The following is a 14,687-nucleotide window of genomic DNA, read 5'->3' as shown; positions in this document are numbered from 1 at the left end:
AATACGGCTCAAACTGGATGCCACCCCAGTCATTCACGCCCCTCGTAGGGTCCCAGCACCCCTCAAGGACCGCCTCAAGCAACAGCTGCAGGACCAAGGAGTGCTTTCCCGGGTCACAGAACCAACGTCATGGGTCAGCTCCATGGTGTGTGTGAAGAAGCCATCCGGCGAGCTCCGGATCTGCATTGACCCGAAAGACTTGAATTCTAACATCATGAGGGAGCACTACCCTATACCTAAGCGGGAAGAGATCACGAGCGAAATGTCTCTGGCAAAAATATTTACCAAGCTTGATGCCTCAAAGGGCTTTTGGCAGATTCAACTGGATCCGTCCAGCCGGAAGCTCTGCACTTTCAACACTCCATTTGGCAGGTTCTGCTATAACAGAATGCCATTCGGCATCATTTCTGCTTCCGAAGTGTTCCATCGCATCATGGAGCAGATGATGGAGGGCATCGAAGGGGTACGCATCTATGTAACGATATTATCATCTGGTCAACAACACCACAGGAGCACATCAGTCGTCTCCAGCGTGTCTTTGCACGAATTCGAGATCAGGGCCTGCGCCTTAACCGAGCTAAATGCTCTTTTGGCCAGACTGAACTGAGGTTTTTGGGGGACCACATCTCTCGATCGGGTGTCTGGCTGGATGCCGAAAAAGTGGCAGCCATCACGGCCATGCAGCGGCTGCCAGACAAGAAGGCAGTGCTACGCATTCTCGGGATGGTTAACTTCCTGGGGAAGTTCATTCCCAACCTTGCCTCACACACGGCTGCTCTTCGCCACCTGGTCAAGAAGGCCACAGAGTTCCAGTGGTCAATCTCACCACCGCCCCGGTATTGGCGTTTTTCGACACCACATGGGAGACAAAGATCTCCACGGATGCCAGCCAATCGGGTATTGGTGCGGTCCTCCTGCAATGGGACAACACCTCGTCATGGGCTCCGGTCCCCTGTGCCTCGCGGGCCATGACCCCCACAGAACAGCGCTATGCGCAGATCGAGAAGGGATGCCTAGGATTGTTGACGGGCATTGACAAATTTCATGACTAAATCTATGGTCTTCCGCAGTTCACTGTAGAGACCGACCATCGCCCCCTGGTCGGCATTATTCAGAAGGATCTAAACGACATGACCCCTCGCCTCCAACGCATTCTACTCAAGCTCCGGAGGTATGACTTTCAGCTTGTCTACACCCCGGGGAAGGAGCTTACCATCGCAGATGCTCTGTCTAGGGTGGTCAACACACCGTCCGACCTCGAGGGGTTTGTGTGCCAGGTCGAGGCACAGGTAGCCTTCATATCGGCCAATCTGCCGGCCACTGATGCACGTCTGGCCCACATTCGACGTGAAACTGCGGCTGACCCCCTGCTACAACGTGTGATGCGCCACATGACAGAAGGGTGGCTAAAGGGGCAGTGCCCACAATTTTACAATAGCCGTCGTTGATGGCATCCTCTTAAAATTGGATCGGATTGTGATACCACACAGTATGCACCAGCTTGTCCTCGAACAACTGCACGAAGGCCATCTCGGAGACGAGAAGTGCAGACGGAGGGTCCGAGAGGCTGTGTACTGGCCGGGTATCAGCGATGACATCGCCAACATGGTGCTCAACTGCCCCACCTGCCAGAGGTTTCAGCCGTTGCAACCCCGTGAGACCCTTCAGCCCCACGGGTTGGTCACTTCCCCCTGGTCGAAGGTCGGTGTTGACCTCTTTCACGTGCTCGGCAGGGACTACCTTATTCTCATTGATTATTGATTGAGTTACCCGGAGGTCATACGCCTGCACGACACTTCATCATCTGCTGTCATCCGGCATGCAAGGAGACCTTCGCTCGCCATGGCATTCCGCTCACCGTCATGTCTGACAACTGACCTTGCTTTGCGAGTCAGGAATAGTCTTCCTTTGCCGCTGCCTACAACTTCACGCATGTGACGCCCAGTCCGTTGTATCCTCAATCGAATGGCAAGGCGGAGAAGGGCGTCCATATTGTTAAGAGGCTTCTCTGCAAGGCTGCTGATGCCGGGTCTGACTTCTGTCCAGCCTTGCTGGCTTATCGCTTGGCCCCACTGTCCACGGGCCTGTCGCTGGCTCAGCTGTTGATGGGTCGCACCATCAGGACAACTGTTCCGTCCATTCATGTTCCTGACCTCGATCATGCCCCGGTCTTGCAGAAGATGCAGCAACAGCGCGAACAGCAGAAGGTTATGATGCTCGGGCGCCTGATCTTCCTGCCCTGGAGCCTGGCGACAATGTCCGCATACACCTTCCGGACGGTGGCTGGTCAGCAACGGCTGAGGTTCTCCGTCCGGTGGCTCCCCGATCATTCGTTGTTCGCATGTCTGATGGCTCTATTCACCGCCGCAATCGGCGGGCCCTTCGTTTGACTCTGCGCTCGCTACGACACTCTGCACCGGCGCCATGCCCTCCTGATGCCAACTTTGTTGAGCTTCCTGCCACGATGCATTTTCCTCTCTCGCCCGTCGATAGGTCCATTCCTCAGCCGGTGGCTCCTGACCCACCCTTGAGGCGGTCAACCCAAATTCGTCGCCCACCTGAGAGACTGAACTTATGAGCCTGTTTTGGTTTCTTTTGTTCCATTGGACTTACTGAACTGGTTTACAGTACTGTTGACATGTTTCTATTATCGTTCTGTGTTCGAGAGTTTGCATTTGTTCCATTCTTGGTACACTTTTGTTCGCATGTTGCACCTGACATCTTCCTATGTATAGAGTTAGCCTCCTGTACATTTTGTAGTTAATCTCACACACACCTATTTAGTTGCACCCAGTCCACAATCTTATTTATTATCATGCAGGCACATATTTCTTGTGAAAAGGGGGGATGTCATGATACCCAGATCAGCAATGTCATGGTGCAATCACACACACACTGATGGACAGGCATTTGGACCAACCAGCACACGTACAACATTGCAGCCAATCACTAGTGAGAGCACACGCACTATAAAAGGGGGAACACGAGAGTTGCCGCTCATTCTGGTAGGAGACAGTTCGGGACACAGAGCTTGCAGTGTGACACTCAGACATGGACCATGTGCTGAGTGCCTCACCAACATTAGTGATAGGGCTAGGTCCATAGGTTAGCTGGTAGCGAACGTACCCAAGTCGATAGTTAGTTGCATCTGTTAGTTAACATAATAAAATCAAGTTGTACCATCTACAGCCGTGTTGGCTCATTTGTGTATCAGGACACCCAACACGACACTCCGTATGTCTGCCTCCTATGAATTTAAAAGTGAAAATATTAAATGTAATTTTGCGATTGGCCTGATTCAAATTGCCACGAATTCTAGGATTATTTCCCCAACATTGAAACATTGTTAGAAGGTTCTGTTGCACTTTTGATTTCTTAAAGTTAACTGACAATGTCGAGCAGTGAATGGTTTAAAAGAACAAATATTTGGTTGCTTTGAAAAGCGAGAAAGAATTATGCGAGAAAGAATTAGTACCTTTGCATGTTCGAATACATTTCAAATTTAATAACTGCATTAAGTATATTAGATAGGGTCACTGTCTGTGTGGAGTTTGCACATTCTCCCTGTGTCTGCATGGGTTTCGCCCCCACAGCCCAAAGATGTGCAGGGTAGGTGGATTGGCCATGCTATGGGCAGCACGGTAGCACAGTGGTTAGCACTGTTGCTTCACAGCTCCAGGATCCCAGGTTCAATTCCCAACTTGGGTCACTGTCTGTGGAGTCTGCATGTTCTCCCCGTGTCGGCGTGGGTTTCCTCCAGGTGCTTCGGTTTCCTCCCACATGTCCCGAAAGACGTGCTGTTAGGTGAATTGGACATTCTGAATTCTCACTCTGTGTACCCAAACAGGCGCCAGAATGTGGCGACAAGGGGCTTTTCATGGTAACCTCATTGCCGTGTTAATGTAAGCCTACTTGTGACAATAAAGATTATTCTTATTAAATTGCCCCTTAATTGGAAAAAAAAAGTTGGGTATACTAAATTTATTTTAAAAGAAAGTATATAATATAAGGAGCTGTATATTCGTCTCACATTTCTGTAGTTAATTGGACTGATGGTTGTGGTACAGATTTTTTCCTACCCGACCCGTGACTATAAAATGTCTCGCTTGCCACTTCTTGATGGTAGATTTTAGAAATGTATTTATTGCTTGTGTGTACTGAACTACAAAATTTTTGTTTACCTTGGCACAGATGAGTAACTTGAAGAAGATTCTCCAGATGGTTCTTGATTATTATCATGAGGTAAGGCTCAAAGTTAATATAGCAGACAACCTGGTGCTCAGCTGAGCACATTTGCAGGATAATTAGATGCATATAATTTAGGGCCTTTTTAGTATAAAGCCTTTAATTTTCTAACCAATTTTCTCTTTCTGGTGAACTTAATGGTAGAATACTTTTTGCACATGCATACTGTACTCCCCAAACCTTAACTGATTAATCCAGAGAATATTTACAAATCCTATATTTATCCAGCATCAAGGCTGCTTTCTCGCTGTTTTATATTTTCCACCTCCAAACCAATCTCACTGTCATTGCCACTGAAACCCTTATCCCCTGCCCAATCAGCCACTGCCCATCCTGACTTTAGCCCTCCGATATAAGTTAAGAGAATTAGCCACATCACTGGAAGATGGGGTTATGTCATCCTCCTAAGAATTATAAAACTGACCTGCAAGCAGGGCTTCTGTTCATAAAAAGTGAACATTGGAGCCAGAACGAACACCTTGTTCTGCTGGTCTCCCATTGGCCAGGTCTACCTTTTTGCAATCAATATTATTTTTCCTCCACTCTCCACTGAATGCATTAAGAGTTGTGTGGCTATGGTATCTTGTCAAGGATACCATTTTTCATGGACTAGATAGTGAGTGTCACAGTTTATCCAACTGTGAGAAGCATTGCAAATGAGCCTGATTCTGTCCTCCAAATGCCGGCATACAAATGAAGGGGGCACAATATCACAGTGGTTATGCTTCTGGACTAGAAATTCTCAAGCTTGAATTAATGATCTGGATACAGAAGCTAGGGGATTTAAATTCAGTTAATTAAAATAGTTTGGAATAAATATTTGGCTACTGTTTGTTAATGATGACTGTGAAACTACCAGATTGTCATGAAAAATCTATCGGGTTCACCGATATCCATGAAGGAAGAAAAGGATATCTGGGGTAAGATCGGCCAGCTATTCACGCCGGCAGGCTCTTCAGGTCCCGCTGACGGTGCAACCCTGCTACAGGTATCCCGGCACATGGGGTGAATTCAATGGAAAATCCCATTGACGGCACCGGGACCACAAGCTCCTGCCACTGGCCAACAGCAGGCCGCCTCCCACTTCCCAAGGGAAGGCCAGATAATTTTGCCCCTAGTTTCCTTCCCCAGTCTGGTCTCCACGTAACTCTCGGCCCACAGAAATGCGGTTGACTGTTCAGTGCCCTCGCACTGAAATAGGCCCCCAAGTGATTCAGTTGTGCACAAGAAAATTGCTCACTGCCAGCTTCTCAAGGGCAATTAGGGCTTGGAAATACATGTTGATTTTGACAGTGACGCCCACATCCTGTGAATGAATTAAAAAAAACAAATCTAGTTGTTGCCAATCAATCATTATTGGCTTAAACTAATTAAGCCTATTTTTAGAATTCCACTGCAACTGTACCAGAAATCAGCTAATTTAGTACTGAGATTAAATCTGGGCTTTGTGATTTGGGTGACTTTGTTCTAGATTGGGTGATATGTTTACAATCACTAACTAGTAGAGGTAAATCTGTTATTAAGATGATTGTGCCCAATATATAACTAATTTCCACCCGTACAAATCACTTCAGTAGGTCAAAGAATCCATCTCCTGTTAATAATTGATAACTTTTTACAGGTACTGGGCCAACAAATTGCAGACTCTTTCCACCCAGATTTGAATCTGATTGTAGAGCATGTGGATATCGTGGAACTGGGTAGATTGCTCCAACTGATTCTTGGGTGTGCAGTAAACTGTGAGAAGAAGCAGGGTATGTACAAAACCTCTCTCAATGCCTCATGATTTAAGAATCCTGAAATGAGAGCATAAGAACGGAGAGTATTACATTTCTGAAACAATGTTGAATGTACATCCTCTCCCGACAGCTTTTCAGGAGAAATGTCTTTACCTACTGAGTGGTGAGAATGTGGAATTCGCTACCAGTGAGTAGTGGAGGAAGCAAGTATTTAAGAGGTAGATGGACAAGCATTTCAGGGAGAAGGGTTACGATGAAGGGTTTAGATGAAGAAAGATTGGAGGATGCTTGAATTGAGCATGGACTGAATGGTCTGTTTCTGTGCTGTTTGTCCTTTGTCAGACTTGTCCAAACGTTTCGCTCGGGGGTGGGGGTGGGGGGGTGGAGCGGCCGATGAGGATATTTCTGAAGGATAACACAGCACAACAAAAACTGAATTGCAAAAAAGCTGAAGTGTTAAGAAAGGAAATCATTTCTGAAGAAATGTAAAGCAATGTCCGAACATTAATTTTATAAGTTAAAGCTGACTAATTAATAACAATGACCAGATGGGGGTGTAGGTGGGCATGCGTGTCTGCGTCTGGCTCACTTACAGTTTTGGGATGCTGGCTCACATGCCCCCATCGTTTGTGAATGGGTGTGTGATTATGTGTTGGTGAGAGTGAGTGAGAAACCTAACACTGGAAATAAGGTCACAGTCACACATACGCACACAAGCTGCTCCCCCAATGTGCACACTCACTGCTCCCCCCAATGTGCACACTCACTGCTCCCCCCAATGTGCACACTCACTGCTCCTGATTCTGCCCTCATACATACACCCCTGCCATGGAAAAGCCCTTCCGGGGCCCCCCTGACACCTCTGTTGACCTGCGTAGGGCAGGACCCCCATGAGCCCACTTGAGACTTCCCGACCACATCCCCCTAATCTGCCCCATTTGCAGAGGGAGGAGCCAAGTCCTAGGTTTTGTAGTTTTGATATGAGTTTGGCTGGTATTATGGTATTGAAGGCGGAGCTGTAGTCAATGAATAGGAGTCTGATGTAGGAATCCTTGTTGTCGAGATGCTCCAGGAATGGGTGTAGGGCCAGGGAGAGTAGCTACTGCTGTGGACCAGTTGTGATGGTGTGTGAATTACAGTGGTGAAAGCATTCTGGGAGAATGGAGTTGCTGTGTCTCATGACCAACCACTCGAAACGCTTCACAATGATAGATGTCAAGGCCACTGGACGGTAGCTGTTGAGGCATGCAGCCTGGTTCTTCTTTGGCACGGGTGCGATGGTGGTCTTCTTGAAGCAGGTGGGAAACTCGGAAAAGAGTAGGGAGGGGTTAAAGATGTCCATGAACACACCCACTAGTTGGTCAACGCAGGGTCTGAGTGCACGACCAGGGACTCCATCAGGCCCCGTCGCTTTCCGAGGGTTTACTTTCAAGAACGCTGATCTGACTTTGGAAGCTGTGACGGTAGGTATGGGTGTGTCCGAGGCTGCTGGGACAGTTGACAATGGTTTGTTGGTTTCCTGCTTCAAACAAGCATAGAATGCATGGAGTTCATCGGGATGTGGTGTGCTGCTGCCGGAGATTCTATTTGGCTTTGCTTTGTAGCCCGTTATGTTGTTTAAACCTTGCCACAATGATGAGTGTCTGTATCTTTAGTCAGTGACTCTAGCTTAGTCTGATATTGTCTCTTGGTGTCCCTGATTGATTTGAGGAGGTCGTACCTAGATTTCTTGTGGAAGTCAGGGTAATCTGTCGTGGATGCCTCAGACCTGCCCTTCAGTAGGAAGTGAATCTCCCAATTAAACCATCGTTTCCGGTTGGGGAACGTAGGTACTACCTTCTTTGACATGCAGTATTCTACACCGTTGCTGATGAAGTCTGTGATAGTGGTGGCATACTCGTTTAGGTTGGCTGCTGAGTTCTTGAATATGGACCAGTCCACAGACTCCAAACAGTCGCATAGGAGCTCTTCTGTTGTCTCAGAACAGCATTGTACAACCCGGATTCTCCCGCTTAAGTTTCTGCTTATATGCCGGGAGAAGGAGCACCGCCTTGTGATCCGATTTTCCAAAGTGCGGTCGGGAGATGGAGTTGTAGGCGCCCTTGATAGTTTGCGTAGCAGTGGTCAAGGATGTTGGCACTCCTGATGGGACAGATGTGTTGGTGGAATTTTGGCAGTACACCCTTGAGGTTGGCCTGTTTGAAGTCCCTGACCACAAATAACAAGGCCTCAGGGTATTCTGTTTCATTGTTATTTGTAGCAGTGTACAATTCATCAAGCGCCTTCTTCACTTCCGCCTGGGGTGGGATGTAGACCTTTGTGATTTTGGCAGAAGTGAATTCCCATGGAAGGTAGTACGGTTGGCACTTGACAGTAAGGTATTCCGTGTCCGGGGAGCAGTAGTTCACCAGGGTTGCCATGTCTGAGCACCAGAAGGAATTGATGAGGCAAACCCCTCCGCCCTTCGCTTTGCCCAATGATGCCATGTGCTCCATCCGGTGTATTGAGAAGCTGTCAGGTTGTATGGCACAGTCCGGTGAGGCAGGGGTGAACCATGTCTCTGTGAAACAGAGCACCACACAGCAGTCTCTTACTTCCCTCTGAGAGGTAAGTCTAGCATTAAGCTCGTCCAGCTTGTTTTCGATTGCTTGGATGTTTGCCAAGTGTATGCTGGGAAGAGGAGACTTGAAACCGCGATATTTTAGTCCTACCTGCAGACCGCCGCATTTGCCTCGCTTCCTCGGTTGGTGGCTGCATCTGGATGGTCGCGGAATCCGATGGGAGAAGCCTGACCTTGTGGAAGGTAAATGGTTGCATGTGGTGGGGGCCTGGGTGCTGGTTGCGATTTTGGGATGGCGGCAGGCGGGGTCCCGGGCGCTGGTTGCGATTTTGGGATGGCGGCAGGCGGGATCCTGGGCGCTGGTTGCGATTTTGGGATGGCGGCAGGCGGGATCCTGGGCGCTGGTTGCGATTTTGGGATGGCGGCAGGCGGGATCCTGGGCGCTGGTTGCGATTTTGGGATGGCGGCAGGCGGGATCCTGGGTGCTGGTTGCGATTTTGGGATGGCGGCAGGCGGGATCCTGGGTGCTGGTTGCGATTTTGGCATGGCGGCAGGTGGGATCCTGGGTGCTGGTTGCGATTTTGGGATGGCGGCAGGCGGGATCCTGGGTGCTGGTTGCGATTTTGGCATGGCGGCAGGTGGGATCCTGGGTGCTGGTTGCGATTTTGGGATGGCGGCAGGCGGGATCCTGGGTGCTGGTTGCGATTTTGGGATGGCGGCAGGCGGGTTCCCGGGCGCTGGTTGCGATTTCGGGGTCGCCGGCCAGGCATGTTCACGGTCCGGGCGGGCCCCTGGGTTCCGGGTCTGCCTTTCGGCATGCTCGGGTCCTTGCGTGGGGTCTCCATCGTTTTGGGGGTGGTTAGTCTGGGTTTGGGTCGCTGGCAGGGTCTTTCTGGGTCAGGTTGGGCCGGGCCACGTGTTCAGTTCCATCATTGGTCTGATTTATGCTGGGGTAAGGATTCAAGGGTATAGCCAGCCCACTTGTACTTTGAGCATAGCTCCATGTACAAGCTTAGTTTAATGGTCACAGAGGAGTCTGTTCGGGAATATGGAGGAAACTATATATTATTAAAACAAACTATATACACAACATTCAGGTGCCAGCCGGGACTACTCTAGCTTTGCTCCTGTCTGGATCGGCTTTTATGTTAGAGTCCATTACTCTATTGATAGGGCCCTTGTAGCACAATCAATCACTCACGAGACGAGATGAGAAGGAGTCAAACGATGGTTTTATTACGCAGACTTGTTCGCCAGCAGCACAGTTACAGAATGCGGCTGCTGGGAGAACCCGGGCTCTTATACTCCGCCTTACTGGGTGGAGCCAACAGGCGGCTGATCCAATCGGGATCCAGTGTCTATCCACCAATAGCCTCTCGGCATCACAGGGTACCTTAATACCCCTAATACATACCACCACATTCACCCTTGTTAAAAAGGAACCCGGCGGGGTAGTGGGCCGTATGGTGGTAGGGGTTTCCAGAGTCGGTACCTAGGATGCCGCTAACACAGCGGCTATGCTCCGATATTAACTACTTACAATGCCGCTTTTACTGGGCAACCCCAAAAAAATTATTTACAGAGGCATTTCTTGCTTCATTATACTGATTCGATGAGTCGAATGGGTGCCCTGGTCGTCCTCGCCGATCGTCTTAGCCCCGGTGGTTACGCAGGCGCAGGTTCGGGCCCCGTCGTCTCTGGGAACGTCGCGATGCCTCGTCCCACTCCAATATCCCTATTCTGGGCCGGGGGAAGGACCGATCCACCCTGGAAGGGGGCGGCTGTGGGGTGCGCCAGCGGGAGGGAGGGGGTGATTGGTGTTTGGGGGGGTGTGCGTGGCTCCAGAGGGGGTCACTGGTGTTGGGGGGTGTGTGGGGCTCCGGCGGGTGCCAGGTCCTGCAAGGAGACCGTGTCCTGTCCGCCGTCGGGGTACGCCATGTAGGCGTATTGAGGGTTCGCGTGGAGGAGATGAACCCTCTCGACCAACTGGTCCGATTTGTGCGTCCGCACATGCTTTCGGAGCAGGATGGGTCCCGGGGCTGCCAGCCAGGTCGGAAGTGATGTTCCGGAGGAGGACTTCCTAGGGAAGACAAGGAGGCATTCGTGAAGTGTTTGATTCGTTGTTGTACACAGCAGCGACCGGATGGAGTGGAGGGCGTCCGGGAGGACTTCCTGCCAGCAGGAAACTGGGAGACTTCTGGACCGCAAGGCCAGGAACCGTCCTGTTCTCCCTCTCTACCTGACCGTTCCCCTGGGGGTTGTAACTGGTCGCTCTGCTCGAGGCGATGCCCTTGCTGAGCAGGAATTGACGCAGTACGTCGCTCATTAAGGAGGACTCCCTATCGCTATGTATGTAGGCGGGGAAACCGAACTGTGTAAAGATGGTGCCGAGGGCTCTAATGACTGTGGCCGCGGTCATGTCGGGACAGGGGATGGCGAATGGGAACCGGGAGTATTCGTCAAACACGTTGAGGAAGTACGTGTTGCGATCGGTGGAGGGGATGAGCCTTTGAAGTCCAGACTGAGGCGTTCAAAGGGACGGGTAGCCTTTATCAGGTGCGCCTTATCTGGCTGGTAGAAGTGCGGCTTGCACTATGCGCAGATCTGGCAGTTCCTGGTGGCGGTCCTGACCTCCTCGATGGAGTAGGGCAGGTTGCGGGTCTTTACGAAGTGATAGAACCGGGTGACCCCTGGGTGGCAGAGGTCCTCGTGGAGGGTTCGGAGACAGTGCACTTGTGCGTTGGCACATGTGCCGCGGGATAGGGCATCGGAAGGCTCGTTCAGCTTTCCAGGACGATACAAGATCTCATAGTTATAGGTGAAGAGTTCGATCCTCCACCGCAAGATCTTGTCGTTCTTGATCTTGCCCCGCTGTGCATTATCGAACATGAAGGCCACCGACCGTTGGTCAGGTGAGGAGAGTGAATCTCCTACCGGCCAGGTAATGCCTCCAATGCAGCACAGCTTCAACTATGGCCTGGGTCTCCTTTTCCACTGAGGAATGGCGGAATTCTGAAGCGTGGAGGGTGCGTGAAAAGAAGGCCACGGGTCTGCCCGCTTGGTTGAGGGTGGCCGCCAGAGCGTCGCTCTCGACATGGAAGGGGAGAGACTCGTCGATCGCGTGCATCGTGGCCTTTGCGATATCCGCTTTGATGCGGCTGAAGGCCTTGCGGGCCTCTGTCGACAGGGGGAAAACAGTGGACTGGATTAGCGGATGGGCCTTGTCCACATAGTTGGGGACCCACTGGACGCAATAAGAGAAGAAGCCCAGGCAGCGTTTCAGGGCCTTGGAGCGGTGGGGGATGGGGAGCTCCATGAGGGGGCGCATGCGTTCGGGGTCGGGGCCTATCATTCCATTTTGCACTACGTAGACGAGGATGGCTAGACGGTCGGTGCTAAACACGCGTTTTTCCCTGTTATATGTGAGATTCAGGGCGTCGCGATCTGGAGGAATTTGCGGAGGTTGGCGTCATGGTCCTGCTGGTCGTGGCTGCAGATGGTGACGTTGTCGAGATACGGGAACGTGGCCCGCAAACCGTACCGATCAACCATTCGGTCCATCTCCCGTTGGAAGACCGAGACCCCGTTAGTGACGCCGAACGGAACCCTTAAAAAATGATAGAGCCGCCCATCTGCTTCAAAAGCAGTGCATTTTCGGTCGCTCAGGCGGATGGGGAGCTGGTGGTAGGCGGACTTAAGGTCCACCGTGGAAAAGACCTTGTACTGTGCAATCCGGTTGACCATGTGGGATATGCGGGGGAGAGGGTACGCATCCAGCTGCGTGTACCTATTGGTGGTTTGACTATAGTCTACGACCATCCTCTGCTTCTCCCCGGTCTTTACAACTACCACCTGGGCTCTCCAGGGACTATTGCTGGCCTGAATTATGCCTTCCCTCAGCAGCCGTTGGACTTCTGACCGGATAAAAGATCGGTCCTGGGCGCTGTACCGTCTGCTCCTAATGGCGACTGGTTTGCAATCCGGGATGAAGTTCGCGAACAGGGAAGGAGGATCGACCTTGAGGGTCGCGAGGCTGCAGATAGTAAGTGGGGGTATAGGGCCGCCGAATTTAAACGTTAAACTCTGGAGGTTACACTGAAAATCCAACCCCAGGAGTGTGACAGCGCAGAGGTGGGGAAGGACATAAAGCCGGTAGTTTTTGAACTCCCTCCCCTGCACCATGAGGTTCGCGATGCAGAACCCTTTTATCTCTACTGAATGGGGCCCCGCCACCAGAAAAAATGTTTGATTACTCGGGTGGATCGGAAGGGAACAGCACCTTACCGTACCAGGATGTATAAAACTCTCCGTGCTCCCAGAGTCAATCAGGCAGGGCGTCTCGTACCCGTTTACAAATATAGTCATTGATGCTGTTTGGAGCGTTCGGGGCCGCGACTGGTCCAGGGTCACAGAAGCCAGTCGTAGTTGCTGCATCGGGGCGTTTTCTTCAGGCCCTGTGTGGCCGTCCATCTCGGGGCCCTTAGACGTCAGCCAAAATGGCGGCGTCCACGGGTCGCACACAGTCGGGGGTGGACAAGATGGCGCCGCCCATGGATCGCACGTTGCCGGGGAGCACAAAATGGCGGCGCCCCTCCCACCCGCATGGAGTCCGGGACCCAAGATGGCAGCGCCCGTTGGCCACACATGGATCGCTGGGGGGGTTGAGTTTGGGGTTCTCCCCCGGAGATTGCGGCTACCACCCGGGCCTGGCACACAGCTACGAAATGCCCCCTTTCCCCGCACCCTTTACAGAGGACTGAGAGGGCCGGGCAGCGCATTCGGGGGTGTTTCCCCTGTACGCAAAAGTAGCAGCGGGGCACCCCTGGGTGATCTGCTGCTCTGGCAGCGCAGGCCTGCGGGGGGGCAGGGTGTCCCGGGGGTTTGGTTGCGGCGGGGGTCCATGGTGCCCAAGGGGCTGCCGCGCGGTCGGGGGTGTAGGCGCGGGCGTTCTGTGATGCCACATCAAACGAGGCCGCGAGGACTCCTGCCTCTTTGAGGCCTAATGTGTCTCTTTCCAGCAATCGCTGGCGAATTTGGGATGAAAGCATACCTGCCACAAACGCATGTCGGACCAGCAGCTCTGTGTGTTCATTAGCCGCAACGGATGGGCAGTTGCAGTTTCTCCCCAGTATCAACAGCGCATTGTAGAATTCGTCCAGCGATTTCCCCGGGGATCTGCTGTCTCGTCGCGAGCTGGTGGCGTGCGTAGACCTGGTTGACGGGCCGAATGTAGATTCCTATCAGCATAGCGATCGCCGTCGGGAAATCTTCCGCATCCTCTATGAGCGTGTAGATGTCAGGTCTCACCCTGGCATGCAGGACCTAGATTTTCTGTTCTTCTGTAGGTATGCAGGGGGCGGTTCGGAGGTATCCCTGGAAACACGCTAACCAATGTTTAAACATGGCCACTGCGTTTGCCACGTGGCGGCTGATTCGCAGACACTCCGGCATGATTCAGAGCTCCATGTCCTTAAAAGTTTGCGTAATAAATTGTAGCACAATCAATCACTCACGAGACGAGATGAGAAGGAGTCAAACGATGGCTTTATTACGCAGACTTGTTCCCCAGCAGCACAGTTACAGAATGCGGCTGCTGGGAGAACCCGGGCTCTTATACTCCGCGTTACGGGGTGGAGCCAGCAGGCGGCTGATCCAATCGGGATCCAGTGTCTATCCACCAATAGCCTCTCGGCATCACAGGGTACCTTAATACCCCTAATACATACCACCACAGACCTGTCTCTCATTGGGGAAGCTCATATTCCATGAGGTTCACGGGGAGGTTAATCGACCCATCCTTGTAGGTCTTGTGTGGGTTATAACCTCTCCTTTCAACCCCCCGCCAAAAGTCTGAAGACCCTTCCAAGGAAGATGGAGCAGGAAGGCGCCTGCTCTTCTTCACCCGAAGCTTCACTTCCTGCGCCTGCGGAGCTGAATCCAAGTGTTTCCTTGCTGTTCGCTTGGGGGGTTCCACAACTGGCGACTGCTCTCCACTTTGTTCATTGTCAGAAACCTCCGATGCGTGGGTTTCCATATCTGAGTCAGAGTCAACGACTTCTTGCATCTCTACGTCGGGGTCCCCCAGATGCGAAGCCCCATAACCCATCGTTATCAGGGAGACCTGTTTCGCAACCGGCTCCTCT

General features: G+C 51.7%; 1 protein-coding gene across 1 annotated transcript in view; it reads left to right on the top strand.

Moving 5' to 3' along the window:
- Nucleotides 1-14,687, top strand: part of hook1 (hook microtubule-tethering protein 1) — a 149,510-nt gene that overhangs the window by 34,840 nt on the left and 99,983 nt on the right. Inside the window, exons 4-5 of the mRNA XM_072510981.1 lie at nt 4,192-4,242; nt 5,867-5,999. Coding sequence (XP_072367082.1) covers nt 4,192-4,242; nt 5,867-5,999 — 184 coding nt within the window. The remainder of the gene's footprint in view (nt 1-4,191; nt 4,243-5,866; nt 6,000-14,687) is intronic.

Source organism: Scyliorhinus torazame, chromosome 7 (genome assembly GCF_047496885.1).
Source record: "Scyliorhinus torazame isolate Kashiwa2021f chromosome 7, sScyTor2.1, whole genome shotgun sequence".
NCBI classification, from domain to species: domain Eukaryota; kingdom Metazoa; phylum Chordata; class Chondrichthyes; order Carcharhiniformes; family Scyliorhinidae; genus Scyliorhinus; species Scyliorhinus torazame.
This window is presented reverse-complemented; position numbering and strand designations above follow the sequence as displayed.